The 21,777-nt window shown below is 35.7% G+C and overlaps 1 protein-coding gene across 5 annotated transcripts in view; it reads left to right on the top strand.

Moving 5' to 3' along the window:
• CCDC88A (coiled-coil domain containing 88A) overlaps window positions 1-21,777 on the top strand; it is a gene marked incomplete at both ends in the record, with an annotated part of 140,646 nt that overhangs the window by 92,883 nt on the left and 25,986 nt on the right. For all 5 annotated transcript variants that reach the window (XM_084235087.1, XM_084235089.1, XM_084235088.1 and 2 more), the window contains 5 exons: window positions 6,889-7,053; window positions 11,833-11,994; window positions 12,989-13,266; window positions 13,479-13,622; window positions 16,671-16,857. In XM_084235087.1, coding sequence (XP_084091213.1) covers window positions 6,889-7,053; window positions 11,833-11,994; window positions 12,989-13,266; window positions 13,479-13,622; window positions 16,671-16,857 — 936 coding nt within the window. The remainder of the gene's footprint in view (window positions 1-6,888; window positions 7,054-11,832; window positions 11,995-12,988; window positions 13,267-13,478; window positions 13,623-16,670; window positions 16,858-21,777) is intronic.

Here is a 21,777-nt window from a genome sequence, read left to right on the forward strand (position 1 = left end):
CTCTTAAATTCCAGAGGCATAGATTTAATATTTCTGCAGTTGATAATACCAATTTTTTTTTTTAAATAGAGGCATCTTTTATTTATTTATTTTATTTGTTTGTTTTGTTTATACATGCACTGGGTACAGTCAGAAGCGCGGGAGGGTGAGAGAATTCACCAGAGCCAGAGCGGGGAGCAGAGCAGGCAGAAGGACCGAAGTACACTGCTGAGGGGAGCAGTGGGCGGCAGGAGAGGTCTGTGCACCATGTGGGACCCTCCTCCGGTGGCCGGGGAGCAGCCGGGGATCGAACCGGCTCCGCAGAGGCCGTGGGCAGCTTCACAACCCAGCGCTCAACCGCTGCGCCACCGGGGAGGCCCGATAATACCAATTTTTAGAGTCGCTGTACTCAGAGAAATTCAAAGATAATGACTTCCTGTTAGGTATTTATAGTTTTCTCATGCCAAATAAAATGTACCTGTCAGGAGTCATCTTTCCTTTGAGTAATCTTGCCTAGTAAATAAAACATTCTATTTTTATCAGGTTTAGAGAGAAACAACTCCTTAAAATGAGTTTCTTATATAGAAAGGGTCAACATTACCATGAAATATATATTATGAAAAAAGAAAATTCGAGAGCTTTGCTTAGTTAATATAAATAAATAATCCAAAAAACAGACTTGATGTATCTCCTGAAATTTTTTGTCATATTAAGCAGTATTAGTAGGTTGCAAATAAATTCAATTTCATGAAGATAAATAGAAAATCATGTAGATTTGGATATGGGTTGATATATAATGTGTGCTTCAAGTCTAAAATGTAAGATTTAAAATTTTGTTACTGTCTTCCACTTACAGCCATTTTGACATAATTGCTGTTGGGCTAGTTTCTTGCCATATACATGTATTCAACTGGAATTACACTGTTAATGTTAAACATTATATCTGAAGAGGCATGTCACTTGAAAATATAGGTAGTAGAAGCTAATATGAATAGTGTTAAGTTCTAAAGTAACCACTGAAATAGCATGACAATGAGATATCGCTAATATGCCTGCAAGGGAGATAAATATAATCATAAAAAATAAATCCAAAAGAGATAGAAAAGTGGTGGTGGGAATGAAGTATAAATTGATAGACTGGACAAATAAAAGACAAATAGGGGCCTCCCCGGTGGTACAGTGGGTTGAGTGTAGAGCTGTGAAGCTGTCCGCAGCCTCTGCAACGCCAGTTCAATTTGCAGCCAGCCAGGGATATTCCCACATGGTGTGGCAGACCTCTCCTGTCTTGCCTGCTGCTACCCTCAGCAGTGCTTTCGGTCATTCTGCCTGTTTTGCTCCCCACTCTGTCTCTGGTGAATTCTCTCACCCTCTCACCCTCCCGCGCCTCTGGCCTATACCCCAGTGCTTGTATAAATAAATAAATCTTAAAAAAAAAAAAAAAGATAAATAGATGGCAGTTTGTTTTTTTTTAAAAGATTTATTTTATTTATTTATGCATATAAGAGCTGGCGTGTAGACCAGAGGTATGGGGGGTGAGAGGATTCATGAGAGACAGAGTGGGGAGCAGAACAGGAGGATCTACTGAAATACACTGCTGAGGGGAGCAGTGGGCGAGACAGCAGAGGTCTGCTGTGCCATGTGAGTTAGCTCCCTGCCTGGGGATTGAAATTGTACTGCGGTGGCTGCCAATATCTTCATAGTGCTGAGACTTAACCCCTTGAGCCACTAGGGAGGCCCAGAATGACAGCTTTAAAGCAAATCATATGAATAATCACATAAAATATAAAATGTTTAAACACCCCAGTTATAAGGCAGAGATTAATACAGATTTAGATAAAAAGTCACCGTCCGCATATATGCTACCTCTAAGAAAATTCAATGAAAAATGACACCATTCTGATGCTAATCAAAATAATGCTGGATTGGCTGTATTAATATCCACAAAGTTGATTTTAGAGCAATGATTATTACCAGGGCTAAGAAGTTCATTTTACAATGATAAAGGGATCATTCAAGTAGAAACAAGTAGCAGTACTGAATTTTTGTTCACTTAATAACAGAGCTTCAAAATACATGCCACAAAAATTGATAGAATTGCATGAAGCAGGGCCTCCCCAGTGGCGCAGCGGTTGAGCGCTGGGTTGCGAAGCTGCCCGCGGCCTCTGCAGCACCGGTTCGATCCCCGGCTGCTCCCCAGCCACCGGAGGAGGGTCCCACATGGCGCGCAGACCTCTCCTGCCGCCCGCTGCTCCCCTCAGCAGTGTACTTCGGTCCTTCTGCCTGCTCTGCTACCTGCTCTGGCTCTGGTGAGTTCTCTCACCCTCCCGCGCTTCTGACTGTCCCCAGTGCTTGTATAAATAAATAAATAAACATAAATAAATAAATCTTTAAAAAAAAAAAAAGAATTGCATGAAGCAATAGATAAACTTACAATTAAGAAATACCAATTTCTTAATTAGTAAAGCAAGTAGGAAAGCAACACTAAAGATACAGTTTTGATAACACCACCAGCCAACAACAGGAAAACATTTGCTTTTCAAATGCTTACCAGGAAATTAATAAAATCACAAAAATCAATAGATAAATTAAGTAAAATGAAAAAAATGATAAAATTTGGAAAAAATTGATAAAATCCATATACCTAGACGGGTTGCATTAAAAAAAAAAGATAAAACTCAAATTATTAATACCAGGGATGAGTGTGAGGATACATCCCTCAAGACATTTAAAATAATAATAAGGAAGTATGTATTTTGTTATGCCAAAAAAATGATTTATATGAAATGGGTAAGTTCCACAACTGAAACAAATTACTAAAATTGACACAAGAAGAAACAGAAATCTGAGTAACTTTATATATTGTAAAGAAATTGAATTCATAGTTAAGTCCTCCTTACAAGAAAATTCGAAACCCTTGTGACTTCATGGTAAATTCTGTAATATACTTAAAACAAAAGTATTTAATTTGACACAGCTCCTTTATTTTTTCCATATAAAGTGGTTCTTAAAAAATATTTTAGTTGAATGTAATTATTGATTTACTATTCATTTACAGAACCATATAATTTTGGTAGTATGGCTGAATACCTAGATATGTCTGTGTTTTATGTCCTCACCACCAAAGTCCTAGTGACATAACACTACCATATTGATGCCCTCTACCCACTGAGTCTCCATCCTTTCCCTTCTCTAGTAATCACGATATTTTTTCAGAGTGTAAGAGTTAGTTTGACACAAACTTTTTAGAAAACAGAAAATCATTTTTCACTTTCCAAATTAATTTTATTGTGTAAGCCCAAACCCAAAGACATTTAAAAAATTACAGACTAAAATTCCAGTAAACATTGGCTTAAATCACTAACAAAATATTAACACATAAAATTCAGCAATATATAAAAGGGATAATACTTCATGATCAGGCTGGTTATTTTTCTCAGAAATGCAAGATGGCTTATACATTTGAAAATTTATTAATGTAGTCAAACACATTAAAAGATTGAAAGAAGAAAGAAGAAAATATAAATATGTCAATTGATATACAATACTCACCACATTCAAAATTAAAAATCAGCTAACTGGATATATTAAGGAACTTTATTGACCAGATAAAGAGCTTCTGTGGACAGTGTACAGCAAAAATCATCCTTAATGGTGAAAGGCTGATCACTTCTACCCTTTGAAGGAACAAAGCAGAAATGTTATTCTCATTGGGTTGGTGGTTCTAACCAGTGTAACCAAAAGAAAAAAATGCATACTGATTTGAAAAAAAGTAGGATCTCTTATTCATCTATGATATAATTATATTAATAAAAAATGCAGTGGAATTCATAGAAAAATTTCTAAAGCTAAAGTGAACTTAAATCTAATAGGATTAAAGATTGAATATCTATTTCTATACAGTTGGAATACCTTATTTCTATAAATTTCTATAAATACCTATTTCTGTACAGTTGGAAAATAAATGTTTAAAATAAAAAAAAATAACAAAATAACATGAAATACTTAGGTATGAATTTAAGGAAATATGCAAGAATTCTGTACTAGAAACATGTAAGAATGTTGTAGTAAGTGGAGCGAAATACCATTTTAATGTTTAGATGCTCAATGTTAAGATGCAGATCTTCCCAATTGACCTACAAATTGTACCTAATCCTAATCAAAATTCCAACAAGTTTTAAATACACACACACTTCTGTATATAAAACAAGCTGATGCTAATATGACTGTGAAGATACTGATCAGATGCTGGTGAAAATTTGTAGCAGCTAGAACTATTATACTTCTCTTGCGGAGGATATATAAGCTGTTACAACTAATTTAGAAAACAGTGTGGTAGTTTCTCATAGTGTTAAACATACACCTAGCCTTTGACATGACCATTCTACTTCTGTTAAGGAAAAGAAAAAAACAAAAATAGAGTAATTCTTATTTTTTTTTTTTTGGTGGGACCCTCGCCGGCGGCCAGGGAACAAACCGGCGCTGCAGAGGCTGCGGGCAGCCTCGCAGCCCAGCGTTCAACCGCTGCACCACCAGGGGAGGGCCCCCCCAAAAAATAGAGTAATTCTTACAATTACTTTTTTCATACTAATAATAAAACCTGGAAACAACCTAGTGAGCACCACTTGGTAATTAAATATACAATTTTTGGTGTATCTATATAATAGAAAATTATTAAGCACTGTAAATAACAAAATTAATGCACTCAACAGCATGGCTGAGGCTTAGAAATATACTCAGGAAATAACCATACACACATACATGATAACATACAAATTTCATTTATATGAAATTTTATAATAGGCAGACTAAATCACAACAATGGATGTCTGGTGAGCAGTAATCTTTCTAGAGTAATGGAAATTGTCATCTTGATATGTGGGCTATGTGGGTGTGTACCATTTTCAACATCATCAAATTACTCTTAAATCTATACCAGGGGCCTCCGTGGTGATGCAGAGGTTGTAGTTTCAGCGCTATTAAGCTATCTTGAGCTATTGCAGCATGAATTGGATCCCCGGCCAGAGAACTAACCTACATGGTGCAGCAGACCTCTCCTGTCTTGGCCACTGCTCCCCTCAGCAGTCTATTTCAGTAGATCAAACTTTTCTCCTCCCCACTCTGTCTCTGGTAAATCCTCTCACCCCCCACACCTCTGGTCTACATCCCAGTTCTTGCGTGCATAAATAAATAAAGATAAATCTTTTTTTTAAAAAATCTATATTTTTATAAATCAGTGTTACTTTAAAAAAATAATTTCATTGAAAGAATAAAGTCTGCATTTTATTTCAATAAATTATATCCTTGTTATATTACTTTGAGGAACCACTGAAATTTTGAGTTAATAATCGATTATATTTTAAACTAAATTACCTTTGATTTTAGTTGATAATTTTAAAATAACTAAATTGCTCTGTCACAATGGTTATTTTATCTTAATTCAGTTTTTTTCATTTTTGGTGTGAACATAAATTAGAAACTGATTACTGTAGGTAAGGTAAAGGAACTATTTTTGAAGTTTAGTTGTAAGAACAGTAGACTAAAAATGAGAAGCTTTGAGTTTTATTCTCAGTTCCCTTTTTTTAAACAGTATATGTCTTTCTAAGTCAGAAAGAAAGATCCTATGAGAAATTAATGAAAAATAAGAGATTGGAAATGATATCAGCCCATATTTATTATTAGGGTGTTAAAAGTAAAAACAAACCAGAAAATCAGAATCTCTGAATAGCTATTTGATCACTTGCCAAACTTTAAGTTATATTCTAAGTCAATAGTAGCGAAGTTTATTGTTGAGTCATAAGCTTTCTTAAGGCTTGCATTAGACGTTGAATTATTTTAAACATTTATATCTGTCCCTTAATATAAAGCTTGAGGTTAATTAAGAAATTTATGATAAATGTCTCTTGGGATAAATGGCAATTCAGGATAAATATATAGTAATAATTAAAAATGAAGAGAGCGGGCCTCCCCGGTGGCGCAGCGGTTGAGCGCTGGGTTGCGAAGCTGCCCGCAGCCTCTGCAGCGCCGGTTCGATCCCCGGCTGCTCCCTCGCCACCAGAGGAGGGTCCCACATGGCGCAGACCTCTCCTGCCGCCCGCTGCTCCCCTCAGCAGTGTACTTCGGTCCTTCTGCCTGCTCTGCTCCCTGCTCTGGCTCTGGTGAATTCTCTCACCCTCCCGCGCTTCTGACTGTACCCAGCGCTTGTATAAATAAAATAAATAAATAAATCTTTTAAAAAAAAAAAAGCAATTCAGCTTTTTAGCAGTTTTAGTTATTAACATAACAAAATCGTTAGTTTTGAGTTGACTTTCCTAAACTAGAATTTGGTTGTAATTGCACCATGAAAATATATTCATGGATTGTGCACTCTATAACATAGCTCATTCTGGGCAACATATCATATAGTTGCTCCTCAACTTTGGTTTAGGTATCTTTTCATGTAGATATGTGTCAGATCTTAATCTGCTCTTTACATGGGTATTTCTGACATTTCTAATCTGCTGTAGATAGCTCTAAAAAGAATTAGTTTTTAGTAATAGGTCTATAGTACTAGGTTAATATTTAGTATAGGTTAATATTAGTAATAGGTTTATGTCCAGTTAATCTGTTCTTTAAGGGTTTTTCTTAATAAACAGTCGCATCTGAAATTACAGAATATATTATTAGGCGCATGACTAGGAGCATCACACAAAAGTAGAGTATATTTAATATTTCTAGGAGGAGAGGATGTGCATTGTGCAAAGTATAACCTGTGATCATGTATTAGTAATGATAATTGTGTATATTGTTTATCACATTTTTAAATGGATTTTCTCACATTTTCCAGACCAGTGCAGAGTACAATTAATTGCAAGAAATAAAATTTTGCTCATTCTTTTTATTCCAAATAAAATATTTTAAATAAAATTTTAGGTGAAAAAGAATTACGAAGCTCTCAAACAGAGACAAGATGAAGAAAGAATGGTACAGAGCTCTCCTCCAACATCTGGTGAAGATAACAAATGGGAACGAGAAAGTCAGGAAACAACTAGAGAACTTCTGAAAGTTAAAGACAGATTAATTGAAGTAGAAAGAAATGTAAGTATTTTGATATTTTCATAAGAGTAAGTTTATTTTTTTATATATTTTTTAAAGATTTATTTATTTATTTATTTATACAAGAACCGGGGTATAGGCCAGAGGCACGGGAGGGTGAAAGGATTCACCAGAGACAGAGCAGGGAACAGAACAGGCAGACTGATGAAACACACTGCTGAGGGGAGCAGTGGGTGAGCCAAGAGAGGTCTGCTGCGTCATGTGGGACCCTCGCCCGCCGGCCGGGATTGAACCGGTGCTGCCGAGGCTGCGGACAACTTCACAGTGCGGCACTCAACCGCCTGGGAGGGGAGGCCCATAAGAATAAGGTTTTTTAAAAATAAAGGACCATTAGATAACTCAAATTTTATGTAATTTGTGTCCAGTTTATACTTTGAAGATTTATTTTATAATATAAGAGACTGGAGACTAATAACAGTGTATTTTGCCCCGTCACCCTTCTATAAGTCCATCTGTAAGCTTTTGTCAGCTCTTGAAAATGTAACCCAAGCCCTCCTACCTTTCTCCATGTTAGCTTCTAGTATTCTAGTCTAAGATAATACCATCTCTAATCTGGATGATTACAGTGTCTTCCTTACATCTGCTGCTTCGGTGCCCCAATTCTTTTCTAAATGCAGTAAACAGTTATTTTTTTAAACATTATCCAAATTATGTCATTTAAAATTTTTTATTGGCTCCCCATTTCAATTACAATAAAATCCCATTTTGTTTACTCTGTATCCTGTAAGATTCTTCCTGACTTTTCCTTGTCTGTATCTTTGACCTTATACCATACCACTCTTCCATACTCACCTAGGTATGTTTATTAATTTGGGGATAATATCTGTTAATATGTGGAAAACATAAAACAATACCTGGCAGATACTGAGTAAATTAATTCTAGTCACATTGGCCTTTTTCTGTTTGTCCGTACCACAGGGTATGAACTACATATTTCTCTGTGTGGAACACGCAGCTGACTTCACTTGGCATGATTTCCTAATAGCACATGTCTCCTGCAAGAGGTCTTTCCCAGGGCCTCCCCAGTGGCACAGCGGGTTGAGCGCAGCGCTGTGAAGCTGTCCTCAGCCTCTGTAGTGTGGGTTCGATTTCCAGCCAGCCAGGGAGAAACCCACATAGTGCGGCAGACCTCTCCTGTCGCGCCCGCTGCTCCCCTCAGCAGTGTATTTCGGTCCATCTGCTTGTTCTGCTTCCCTCTCTGTCTCTGGTGAATCCTCTCACCTACGCCTCTGGCCTGTACCCCAGCTATTGTATAAATTAAAAAATAAATAATCTAAAAAAATAAATAAATCTTAAAAAATAAAAAAGAGGTCTTTCCCAACCTTTTTACTTAGTAAAGTAGCTTTCCCCAATCTGAACCATTTACCTTCACACCACTGTCTAATTTCTTTGTAATAAATAAAAAAATACATTTTTTATTCATTTATTTGTTGTCTACTGAAGGAAGAAAAGGGCTTTGAAAGCACATTAACTTGTCTTTGTTTTTTTCTCACTGTGCCTTCAATGTATAGAATAATGACTAGTAGATAGCAGACAGTAAATATTTGTTGAGTGAGTTCAATAAGTATTTTATGGCCTCCTTGGTGGTGCAGGGGGTTCAAATCTCAGCGCTATTAAGCTGTCACCAGCCACTGTGGCATGAGTTCGATCCCCAGTCAGGGAGCTAACCTACATGGTGTAGCACACCTCTCCTCTCTCACCTACAGTGTATTTCAGTAGATCTGCCTTTTCTGCTCCCCCTCTGTCTCTGGAAAATCCTCTCACCCACTGCATCTCTGGCCTACCCCCAGTTCTTGTGTGCATAAATAAAAATAAATCTTTTTATTTTTTTTTTTAAGATTTATTTTTTATTTATACAAGAACCGGGGTACAGGCCAGATGCGCGGGAGGGTGAGAGGATTCACCAGAGACAGAGTTGGGAACAGAACAGGCAGACTGATGAAATACACTGCTGAGGGGAGCAGCAGCAGGTGAGACAGGAGAGGTCTGCTTGCCATGTGGGTTGCAACAAGGCCGGCTGGGATGGAACCGGTACTGCAGAGGCTGCGGACAGCTTCACAGCACTGCCCTCAACCGCCTGCGCCACCAGGGAGGCCCAAAAATAAATCATTTTAAAAAATAAGTATTTTACAGTAAACAATTATCAAGTGAATTCAGTAAGCATTTATCCTTCAAAGGTGAATGAAGTTGTTGCATGCAAACAAGTAAAATAACTGATTTTTGTTACTGTTTTTCAGTTAAATATTTCTTAAGAACTTTAAGCCATAAAGCCAAAAATTAATATTTTACAATATTCCTACTTTCTCACTCCAATAGGGATTGTTATACTCCGAAAAGTCAGTCATTTACTTATCTGTGTATGGAAGTTTCTCTCTTTCACAAATTTACAAATGTGGGATCATACTATACAATATTCTTAAATACATTTTTTGTTATCTTGGAGCATATTTTAGCATGTATATATGTGTGTGTTTGATTTTGATATCATTAATCATTATATTAATTATCTTCTATCTTAATATAATTAATCATTAATTTATGTGTGTGTTTGATTTTGCTATCATTATGTTATTCTATATTAAATCCACTAAGACCTGTTTTTTCAGATTAACATTGGGTGTTAACCAGCCTTTTAGTTTTTGTCATAAAGTTAGAGGAGACAGTATTTCGATTTGCAAGTTTCAAATTATTAGCAAGGTATTTTACATCTTTACATATTTATTGGCCATATATCAGTACTTATTTTTAGTTATTTGATGATATATGTGTGTATCACCTGGATTAATATTTACATTTTAATAAACTTGACTAGCATGTAAAGTTCTGTTAGATAAATTGCTTTTTCCCATTGAATTGATGTTTCCATTGAAAAAATTACTCCGTTATCATTATTTTAGTGTTTTTAAAGAATAGGTTTATAAAGTTGCGTAGACTGGTAATTTTTGTGTAATTGCTAGTATATTTGCTAACCTCATACTTGTTTTTTTCCTGATGTTATGCAAAGATCAAAAAAGACAAACCCATGCCATTTTGACAACATGGCTTTGTAGTATTGTTTCAAGTGTTGAAATATAATACCTTCATCTTTCTCCCTTTTAGTCAGGAGAGCTTTCACTCTTCAGAGGTTTTTATGGTTTCATGTGAATTTCAATCATACTTGTTCTCTTTCTTAGAAGAATGCCTTGACATTTTAATTGGAATTGCAGTGAGTCTGTAAATTGCTTTTGGCAGGATGGCCATTTTGATAATGTTAATTCTCCCTATCCAATGTGCACAGAATATTTTTCCATTTCTTTGTGTCTTCTCTTTCTCTTAACAGTGTTTTGTAGTTTTCCTTGTATAGGTCTTTCACCTCCTTTGTTAGGTGTTTAATTTTGGGGGGTATCATTGTAAAAGGTATGGTTTTCTTAATTTCTTCTTCTTGAGATTGATGGTTTGCACAGGAAGGCTACTGATTTTTGTGTATTGATTTTTGTAACCTGCTGCATTACTAAACTGGTTTTATTGTTTTAATTAGGTTTTTTGTGGATTTTTTAGGATTCTCTCTATATAATATCATCTACATATAATGATAGTTTCACTTCTTCTTTCCCTATTTGGATTCTTTTTATGTCTTTCTCGTGCTTACTTGCCCTAAGTAGGAATTCCACTACTATATTGAAAAGCACTGGTGGGAGTGAACATCTTGTCTTATTCCAGATCTTAATGGGAAGGCTTTCAGGTTTTCACCATTAAGGATAATGTTAGCTGTGGGTTTGAAATTGACTTTTTTAATACAATGACGTGTACTGTATATAATGTGAAAGCCTATAAAGGAATGTTATCTTTCCCCTAATGGTGATACAATATAAATGAAGTATTGTGATTTAGTTGTAACTTTTTATGCATAATGCAAATATTTATACAAATTTTGACCTTTTATCAAAGTTTTATTTGTTTTCTAGCTGTGTCCTTTATACTTTTGATGCTAATTCTTTTTATGAGATGTTAGTCAGGAATCATCCCTGCAAAATAATATCCATGACAAATACTTTGATATCTATCACATTAAATATAATGATCTATGATTTACATGGTGATTAAACCACTTAATTATTAGTCGAAATGTGGCCATATGTATTAGAAAAATTGAAAATGGTATGTTTATTTGGATTTGCTCCAGAAGTCTTATAGATGAAAGTGTTTTATACCATGAAAAAAAAATCACTAAAGAAAATATGTAACATCATATCTATTATGAACTAAATTTTTAAACAGGTGGTTAAGATGATTCTTGGTTCTCTCCAAATATTGTTTATAAAATACTTAGTTTTCCTCCTACCACTGGGGCCACCACTTTCCTTCATTAAATATATTTGCCTTGCACTATTAGAAAATGCATGCACCTTTGGACACAGCCCCACTCATTATGGGCCCTCTGTGTACTTTTGGGCCATATAGCTGGGCATCTCATTTTAGTTTCTTATGTTAATAAATATATTTGAGGTGGAATGTCTTATTTTTCAGACATTATGAAGCAGAGAGGACATAAACACAATGGTATATTAAGATTTTAGTGTTACTGTTTTCATTAGGATATAAATTATCCTAAGAATTGTTTACAGTGTGGGATAGAGGGTAATGCTTTATTGTTTTCTAAGATTATTGGGATTTTTTTGGGATTATAATAGTAATAAATTCTAATGCAAGATTTCATTATCTGTTAAATAGAAGTTTGTTTGATATTGCCTTTAATTTTAACAATGTGTTTTCTTTATGAAGAATGCTACACTGCAAGCAGAGAAACAAGCATTGAAAACTCAACTGAAACAGCTTGAGACACAGAACAATAATTTGCAGGCTCAAATTCTTGCACTTCAGAGGCAGACAGTGTCATTACAGGAACAGAATACTACTCTTCAAACACAGAATGCCAAACTCCAGGTTGTAATGTAATATTTTGGGACTATCCAACCAAACTCTTGAAACATACTATTAAAATAAGGGTACCTGTACATGGTAACATATTTCTTAGTGAACTTAGCAATATTGAAAATAAATTTAAATATTTCTATTTAATGCTATGTAAGGCTTTCAGATAGCATTTTTTATGTATCAGAGTCTCTAAATATTAATTGATAAATTCACTCAAGAAATAAATAAAATAATTTTATTTATATTTTTGTTACGGCCTTTCACCCATTTCAACAAATTGATTGTAATTCAAGCAGAAATCTTTGCTCTGGAGTAAGGTTGTAGTATAGTATTTCTGATTTCATTTGCACAGCTTTCTTTTCAGTTAAGTTATTGGAAAACAACATAACATTTTGAACATTTTGTCCTCAGATTTGCCCTTATTTCAAAGGGTCTATCTATTTACACTGGTACTTTAGACTGCCATTGTCTTTTCAAGTAAAATAGTTTGGTTGGGGGAAATAGAACTTTTTGAAACCTCTTGAAGAGCAGAAGGAAAGACATTCCCTCACTCAATCTGAAAGTTTTCTGAACTCTTTTCCAATTAGTAAAGCAAATAATGAATTCAATTTAAATTTAAGAAAATTTCCAACTGAATTTTCAAAAATAATTTTTCTGTTATTTCTCCACTTCTAGAAAGTGGTAAACTAGCATTTTAAATTCTGTACTTTTTCATGACTGGAATGCAAATTGTTCCTAACCACCTTCATTTAAAGTAATTCAGCTTAAAACATATACTTGATATGTATCTTTTAAAGTATGTCACGTGTATATCATAACATATACCAAAATGAAATGGTAGCCATATTCTTTGTGATGCTAAAATTCAAATTTTCTCAGTATGATATGACTATACCTACTGTGATTCATTTAGAGCTTCCTAAAAATTTAATGTAATCTTTTATTTTATAAAAACAACCTAGCTATTTTTTCAAAATCTTGATAACTACATGCATTCCTACAGGTTGAAAATTCCACTCTTAATTCCCAAAGTACCTCACTTATGAACCAAAATGCCCAACTCCTAATCCAGCAGTCTTCATTAGAAAATGAAAATGAAACTCTGATTAAAGAGCGAGAAGACCTGAAATTACTCTATGATTCTCTGCTCAAAGATCATGAAAAGCTGGAACTTCTCCATGAACGACAGGCTTCAGAGTATGAATCTCTTATTGCTAAACATGGAACTCTGAAGTCTGCTCACAAAAATCTTGAGGTGGAACATAAAGACCTCGAAGACCGGTAATATTTTCTTTCACTGTTAATTTAAAACCAATTTTCTTTGGGTAATATAAAAATGTCATGTGTTGAACATACCTAAGCTATCTAGGAAATGTATATAAACATACCTTGTATATGATACTTATTAATAAATTACTCATTTCCTTCATTTCTAAAAAGTTTTTTTTTCCACTAAGAAAACATTATAAACCAAACACCTAACTTTTTTCTAGGTACAATCAGTTACTGAGACAGAAAGGACAATTGGAAGATTTGGAAAAAACATTGAAAGTAGAACAGGAAAAAATGCTACTTGAAAACAAAAACCATGAGACTGTAGCTGCAGAATACAAGAAACTTTGTGGTGAAAATGACAGGTAATAAATGTTTATATATTTTAGGTTTCTATTATTCGTTATATCCAAAGTGTACACTGACTGCCCCTTCGTAGTGCCACCTGTAACAGAATTTTTAAAGGTCCCATAGTTGTAAGTATATTAACCAACAAAATAATGTAGCTATTTATATAGAATAGCTGTGACAAAAACCTAGCTCTCTATTATTGTTTCTTTCTTGATTTATTCAACTAATTAAGTTTTTAAGTCATATGCAAAATTTCTGTAACATAATAACATTTATGTACCTTATTATAGACAGCATGTAATGAAACCTGATTCATTGTCTTTCTCACTTTATGTTTGTCACATGTCTAATTCTTGTCTTTTGAAGTTGCTGTAAGTTAGCAACCTTACAATTTCATATCTAATTGATTTTGTACTTTTAAAGAAAATTTTAACTGGCTTAGGTATTAATGGTCTCATACTGCCATGGGGAAATTACTTTTTATTTTGAAGTCAAGAAAACCATTACTTGTCAACTGGTAAACAGCCTGCTTGCATAGGGTACATTTTCAAAACTTTTAGAAACCTTTGAGAAGTTTAGAAACCTTTGAAAAATTCCACCCATAAATATTTACACTGCTGAAATGCCCTTGGAATGCTTTTAGAATTAAATTTCTATTTCTTTTCCTTACCAAAATATCCCTAATCTAGTCATTTTTATTTTCATACTTGGTAGTTCTAAATTTAGTAATCATTAAAACTATATAGAAATTTAGTTTTGGGACCTCCCTGTCGGCTCAGGGGGTTAAGTGTCAGCACTGTGAAGCTATCCGCCTCCACTGAGCTCTGGCCAGGGAGCTAACCCACATGGTGCAGCAGGCCTCTCCTGTCTTGCCTCCCCTCAGCAATGTATTTCAGTCAGTCCTCCTATTGTACTTCCCACTCTGTCTCTGGCGAATCCTCTCACCTCCTCACCCCCACACGTCTGGCCTACATACTAGCTCTTGTATGTGTAAATAAATAAAATAAATCTTTTTTAAAGAAAAAAAGAAATTTAGTTCTGGAGGAGTTGAACTTCAATGAAATCAACCCCAAGCTGTAATCAAGAAGGGGTTGTTTGCACCATAGGGACATGTGCTAGAAAACCAAATTGTGATAAGTTATGTAAGAAGGGGATTGTTTTTATTACATACTTAACATTGGAGAATGTACTTACTGTGGAAATCCTAACATGAGTCTAATCTTTTCCCATTTTGGGGATTCATAGCAAACTTGGGATAGATCATGAACTTGGTTGTTAGGCCTTTTAGCAATCAAGTTGCATATATTACTGAGGAGCATCCAAAGGAAGAACTAAACCTAATAGATAAGGAGAAATTGAACATGATGAGCTTAAATCAGAAGATCCCATAGTCTTGCAAGGGAGGAACAGTCCTAATCGAATGTTTTCTGTCTCACATTTGTTCTTTTTTGTTGTTTTTTTGGTTTTTTGTTTTAAAGATGTACAGGCCAGAGGTGTGGGGGGGTGAGAGGATTCACCAGAGATAGAGTTGGAAACAGAACAGGCAGATTGACCGAAATACACTGCTGAGAGGAGCAGCATGTGAGTGAGAAGAGGTCTGCTGCGCCATGTGGTTCACCTCCCTGGCCGGGTATTGAACTCGTGCTGCAGTGGCTGCGGATAGCTTCATAGATTGCTTCTTAACCCCTTGCGCCACCAGGGAGGCCCCCTCATGTCTGTTCTTGCCTAGCTTTCATGCACTCTGTATCATAAGGAAGAAGAAGCTTTAATTAGAACCTGAGAGAGCTTTAATCAAAAAAAAAGATTTTTATGAAAACTTGTCAGGAGACCAGTAGTTTATCCATTCCATTATCTCAGATATTGATAAACCAAGAAAGTTTCTTAAATAGATGGAGTAGTCTTGAATGCTTTAGCGTTGTGTTTGATGAATTGCATTTGATATTAATGTTCTCAACTTTGAGGGACAGTTAAAAAAAAATCAGCTCATTTGAGCATTTATATCAGAGATGATATTGAGGACATTGTATATCTTCACATTCCTCCCCCCATGAAGCATATGTAGGGGAATCTTTGATCTCCATGTATATTGTGTAATTATCTGTATGTTTTATTGACGTCACACTCATGGCATGCTTTCATTCATGGTTCCAACCTATTTATGGAACATTTACTGTATGTTTCTGGTCTTGCTGCTTAATTTTGTCAAGTCTTGATTTTTTAAATATGTTATTTACAGTTGTTGTAAACAGACTTAAAGTCTTCAGAAAATAAGTTGAATTATTAAATGTTCTAACCAGATACCATCCTAGGCAAACATTTGGTTTGTTTGACTTCTTTTGTGGGTTCCTGGTATTGATGCCATAGGTTGAAGGTTTGTAAACTAGACCAGCTCAGTAGGCCAAATCCAGTCTTTACCTTTTTTTAGTGCAGCCCCTGGACCAAGAACAATTTTCACATTTTACAAAGGTGGTAGGAGAAACAAAAAAGAACAATACACTATAGACTACATATGGCTCACAAAAACTAAGTTATTTATGCTGGTACTTTACAGAAAAGTTTACTGATCTCTTTCTTAGAGATTAGTGCATCAGGCTATGGTTTGATTTCCACAACTTTGGAAAACTAAAATTTTGATTTAAGCCTGTAAATCTTGGTGCACCTAGAGACACATTGTTAAACTATGATCGTTCATACTGTCTTGAGTAGTTCTCTTGATCTGATCTTCATTGAATTTCAGCAGGGAATTTAGATCTGAATTTTTTTGAAATCGAAAACTGGACTGGTCATGTCTCTTTTAATTTTTAGTCCTTAAAAAATACTTATATAAGACTGTGAGTATGTTTACATTTTCAACATATTGAAATGCTGAAAGATTTCAAGGGAAAAGTGCTCAGAATTTTAAAAAATGTAGTATTTACAAAGTAGAAACTGATCCTTGATCAGTTCAGGAACTGACAAAAGACTCTTTTATATTTTAATGTCTTAATGTGATTTATAGTATTTTCACACTGTGTTAAAGCTACTAAGAGTAATTCTATCTCAATCATGATTTCTAATTGTAGGTTGAATCATATATATATACAGCTTTTAAAAGAGACTGAAGTTTTACAAACTGATCATAAAAATTTGAAAAGTCTTCTAAATAACTCCAAACTGGAACAAACAAGATTAGAAGCTGAATTTTCAAAGCTTAAGGAACAATACCAGCAGTTGGACATTACATCCACCAAACTAAATAATCAGTGTGAGGTGAGCTTTAACAAGTTTAATCATTTCTTTCTTTCCTCTAGGCCTCAAGACATGTCTGAAAATTAAATAATGATATTATGAAAATAACAGTATGTATTTAGCAGGATATTTTTGAAAGAATTGGTCAGCAGTAATTGAAATTCATAAATAATTGAGAAAACCAATATCATAATTTCAGCCTATTGTCTTATTAATTTTAAGCCAGGTCCAGTTACTTTGAGTATTGTAAATTTATATTATGTTTAATAAAAAAAAGTTTACTGACCACTTGCTATGTACTGCTAATGAACCAAAAATGAAAATCTTTTCTCTTGTAGAGGTTATATTCTGGTAGAAGGAAACATGACAATGAGTGAATTATATAGTGTTTCATTGTTTTGTTACATACTCAGCAAATTACCATAAAACTCAGTGGTGTAAAACTGTTTATTATGCTTACAGATTCTGTGGGTCACAATTTGGACAGGAATGATGGAGTTGGTTTGTATACTATCCTTGTAGCTGGGTCCTCAGTTGGAAATTTAAAAGGCTGAGTGCATATTTGGTAGCTGAAGGCTGGTTTTTAGCTGGAGATAGCATTTTATTCATAATGGTCTCTCCCCTTGAGTTGGTTTGGACATTCTCACAACATGGTGGGAAACAAACTATTTTTGCGTTTATGACCATGCCTCAGACAGAAGTCATACAGCAGCATTTACCCTGCATTCTTTTCATTGAGGTAGTCAATATCCCGTCCAAGTTTAAGGGAAAAGAGAAATAGACTGAGCTTCTTTTTTTTTTTAACTTTCTTTTTTCTTTTTAAGATTTCTTTATTTTTTTTAAATAAATTTTATTTTTATATTCCCATTACAATTGCACCCCCCTTATTTTGACCCCAATCCCTCCCCTCCCCACCCCCCATAGAGTGTCTCTGGTTCATAGTTGTTTGTTGATTTTGATTTCCACTTTCTTATAGTTATTCATTTTCCTGGTCCCTTATTGAAGTTTTCTAGATTCCTGCTATGAGTGAGACCATCCGGTATTTTTCTTTTTCTTTCTGGCTTATTTCGCTGAGCATGATCCCTTCCAGCGCCATCCATGTTGCTGCAAAGTGCATGTGTTTATCTTTTTTGAGTGCTGAGTAATATTCCATGGTGTATATGTACCACATCTTCTTGATCCAGTCATCTATTTTTGGGCATTTGGGCTGTTTCCAAAGCTTAGCTATTGTAAATAGTGCTGCTATAAACATAGGGGTGCAGGTGTTCTTTGGAATTGATGTGTCTGTGTCCTTTGGGTAAATACCTAGGAGTGGAATTGCTGGATCATATGGAAGCTCTATGTTTAGTAGGTCCAGAAATCTCCACACAGCTCTCCATAGTGGTTGGACTAGTTTGCACTCCCACCAACAGTGCAGAAGAGTTCCTTTTTCTCCACATCCTCGCCAACATTTGTTGTTGCTAGTTTTTTTAATATGTGCCATTCTCACTGGTGTAAGATGGTATCTCATGGTAGTTTTGATTTGCATTTCCCTGATTACAAGTGATGTTGAACATTTTTTCATGTGCCTGTCGGCCATTTGTATTTCCTCTTTGGAGAAGTTTCTTTTTAGCTCTTCTGCCCATTTTTTGACAGGATTTTTTTCTTTGTTGTTGTTGAGTCTCATCAGCTCTTTGCAGATTTTTGTGATCAGTCCTTTATCATTAGTGTTGTGTGCAAAAATGTTCTCCCAGTCGGTGGGGTTTCTCTTTGTTTTGGTTATTGTCTCTTTTGTTGTGCAGAAGCTCTTTAATTTGATGTAGTCCCAGCTGCTGATTTTTGCCTTCACTATCACTGCTTTGGGTGATGTGTTATAATTTTTTATACAAGCACTGGGTACAGTCAGAAGTGCGGGAGGGTGAGAGAATTCACCAGAGCCAGAGCAGGGAGCAGAACAGGCAGAAGGACCGAAGTACACTGCTGAGGGGAGCAGCGGGCAGCAGGAGAGTTCTGCATGACCTGTGGGACCCTCCTCCGGTGGCCGGGGAGCAGCCGGGGATCGAACCAGCACTGCAGAGGCTGTCGGGCAGCTTCGCAACCCAGCGCTCAACCCGCTGCACCACTGGGGAGGCCCTAGACTGAGCTTCTTAATGAAGAATGGCAAAAGTTTGGAACAAGTGGGTTAGATTGCTGTAACTATTTTAAAAAATTAGTCTGAAATCTGTGGCATGTTACAAGATGAAAAGTTATGTGCAAGTAATAACAGTAGGGTAAAGTTGATGAGGACTGCCAGGAGTGTAGAATAAAAAAATTTAACTAGGCATCATTTAACAAAGGTTTGAAGGAGATTAGCATATTATTATGTAGATATCTAAGAAAAGAACATTCTGAGCAAACAAGCAATATAGTATTCCTAGGGCCAGGGAAATCCTGGTGTTTGATGATTACTCAAGGAAGCCAGTGTGATTGAAGTGGAATGAGCAAAGGGGAAAGTAAAGCTGAGATGAGTCAGATACGTTACCTTATAGGCCATTGTAAAATGTGTGACTTTTATTTTTAATTAGCATGGGGCAGAAATACATCTGCTTTCCCTGATGTATATGGTTTTATTTTTAACATATTCCCTACCTCTTCAGTGATGGTTGGATACGTGATAAAGGGTTTGAAATACGTACACTGAAAGCCTTAGATAATTCATAAATTTTATGCTTGGTACCTAAATCATTAAAGTTTGAATATAGTTTAATACTTGAATTTCCCTTTTTAAAAAATATTTATTTATGCAAAGAAGAATTAGGGTGTAGGCCAGAGGTCTGGGGGATGAGCAGATTCACGAAGGACAGAGTGGGGAGCAGAACAGGTGGATCTACTGAAATGCATTGCTAAGGGGAGCAAGTGGGCGAGACAGGAGAGGTCTGCTGTGCCATATGTGGGTTAGCTCACTGGCCAGGGATCAAACTCAGGCCATAGGGGTGATAGTGCTGAGACTTAATCCCTAGGCCACTAAGGAGGCACCCAAATACTTAAATTTCATTGAACATTCAGGAAACCAGCATTTAGCATACTCTTAAATGAAATTAGAAATAAGCTATCAGAAAAGTAACACCTAACAGCTTTTGGTTTATAAATCAATAGAAGAAATTAGTTTGAAAGATATATATTTAATTACCCAACAACGTTCAGGAAACATAGAACATTCACTCTGCTGGGATTTATAAAAGTATAAATGAAATATAGTTGGAATAATGAACTTAAACAGAATAGTGGAATGAGGACTATGGCAAATAACTAACCAGGAAACAATAAAATTTAGAATTTGGAATTGAAGCATTTATGCTTTAGGCATATGTGTAGGCATATGTACCATATATGGGTTAGCTCCCTGGCCAGGGATCAGACTCGGGCCATAGGGGTGATTGTGCTGAGACTTAACTCTTAGGCTGCCAGGGAAGGCCCTTGACGAGAATTTATTAAAGAAAAACTCCTCAACTTTAAATGGGAACTATTGGTTGTCTGAGGCATTTTATTTTGTGACTTCTATTCCATTCCCTTCCTACCTCTCAGTTCCAATACCTGGTAGTTTTCCAAGACATAAGGTAAGCCATGAGAACCAGCCTCTTTGCACTGAAAGTGTTTGACTTGACTTAGCAGAGCACCAAAAGTTTCCATGCCAGGGAGAGTTGTCAAAGGGCAGTTCTCAGATAGCCTGAGGGTGGACTTTGGAACAAATAACAAACCAACAGACTATTTAGAAATTTATTGGGGGATCTGAGGAATGAGACAGCCAGCCATGGTGGGTCTTGTAAGGTTCCTAGTCTCACTAGTGGTGTGGAAGGTTGCTCTGAAGAGATAAGAAAAGATGCTAGCTACTCGCTTATTGCTGGCTGATTGTTTTAACTTAAGTTAACCCTTGACTAGGATTTGGAGGAATAGTATTTGGAGGAGCGTGATTTGGAAGAATCGGTAAAATGTACCTATACTGTAAGAGATTAGGATAGTAGTTAATCTTTGTGAGAAGGGAAGATTAAAGTATTTCTGGAATACAAATAATATGATGTTTCTTGAGCTGAGGGCTGGTTTCACATGTGTTCATTTTATGATAATTCATCAGTTACAGTTATTTATACACTTAAAATTTGTCATCTTTTCTGCATGTGTTTAATCAATTGTCTGTTGATATAATAATACTTTGTAACAGTCATAGAACCTCAGAACAACAGGACAGTCAAAATTTTTTTGCTCATGAGTCTGTGTGTTGGCAAACAGATGTAAATGATCCGTGCATTGATGTGTGCAACAAGATCAGTTAATCTTAGCAGGATGTGCTCTTGCATCTGTAGTTTGCTGGCATATACACTGAGGATTGGCTGGTATTAGGTGGTCGTAGCTGGTATAACTTTTCTATATTCCACACACCCTTTCATCCCCCAGAATGATTCCAAGAGACTGAATGAAAGAACCCTCTTAAAGTCTAGGCTTAAAAGACCATCACATCCAGGGCATTCTGAATTCAAAAACAGGAGAAATAAATTCTACTTCTTGATGATAAGAGTGAGAAGTCACACTGCTGGGGCTGTAAGTACAGGAAGAAAACTGCATTCAAAATTTTGCAATGAATCAATCACATAAGTTCTGTTTCCATTTATCAATATGTAGATAAATAAAACAAACATAGCACATTACTGATAGTTGTTAAATCTAGATGGTTCCTTACTCTGCTTTTCTGTATCTTTTGAGAAATTTCAAAATACTTTTCTGTTTCCTGAGGAGGGGTTATTGTTGGCCAGTTTTTTTGGTTTTGTTTGGTTTTGTTTTGTTTATCTCTGGGATCTATTCTAGTTGTGCTAAAATCAAATGCTAGGACCCAGAAATCTGCATTTTAAAATACACTTTTCAAGAAATGTTAAGGGCCTCCCTGGTGGCGCAAGGGGTTAAGACACAGCACTGTGAAGCTACTGCAGG

This window comes from Talpa europaea (assembly GCF_964194135.1).
Source record: "Talpa europaea genome assembly, chromosome: 6".
NCBI lineage: Eukaryota > Metazoa > Chordata > Mammalia > Eulipotyphla > Talpidae > Talpa > Talpa europaea.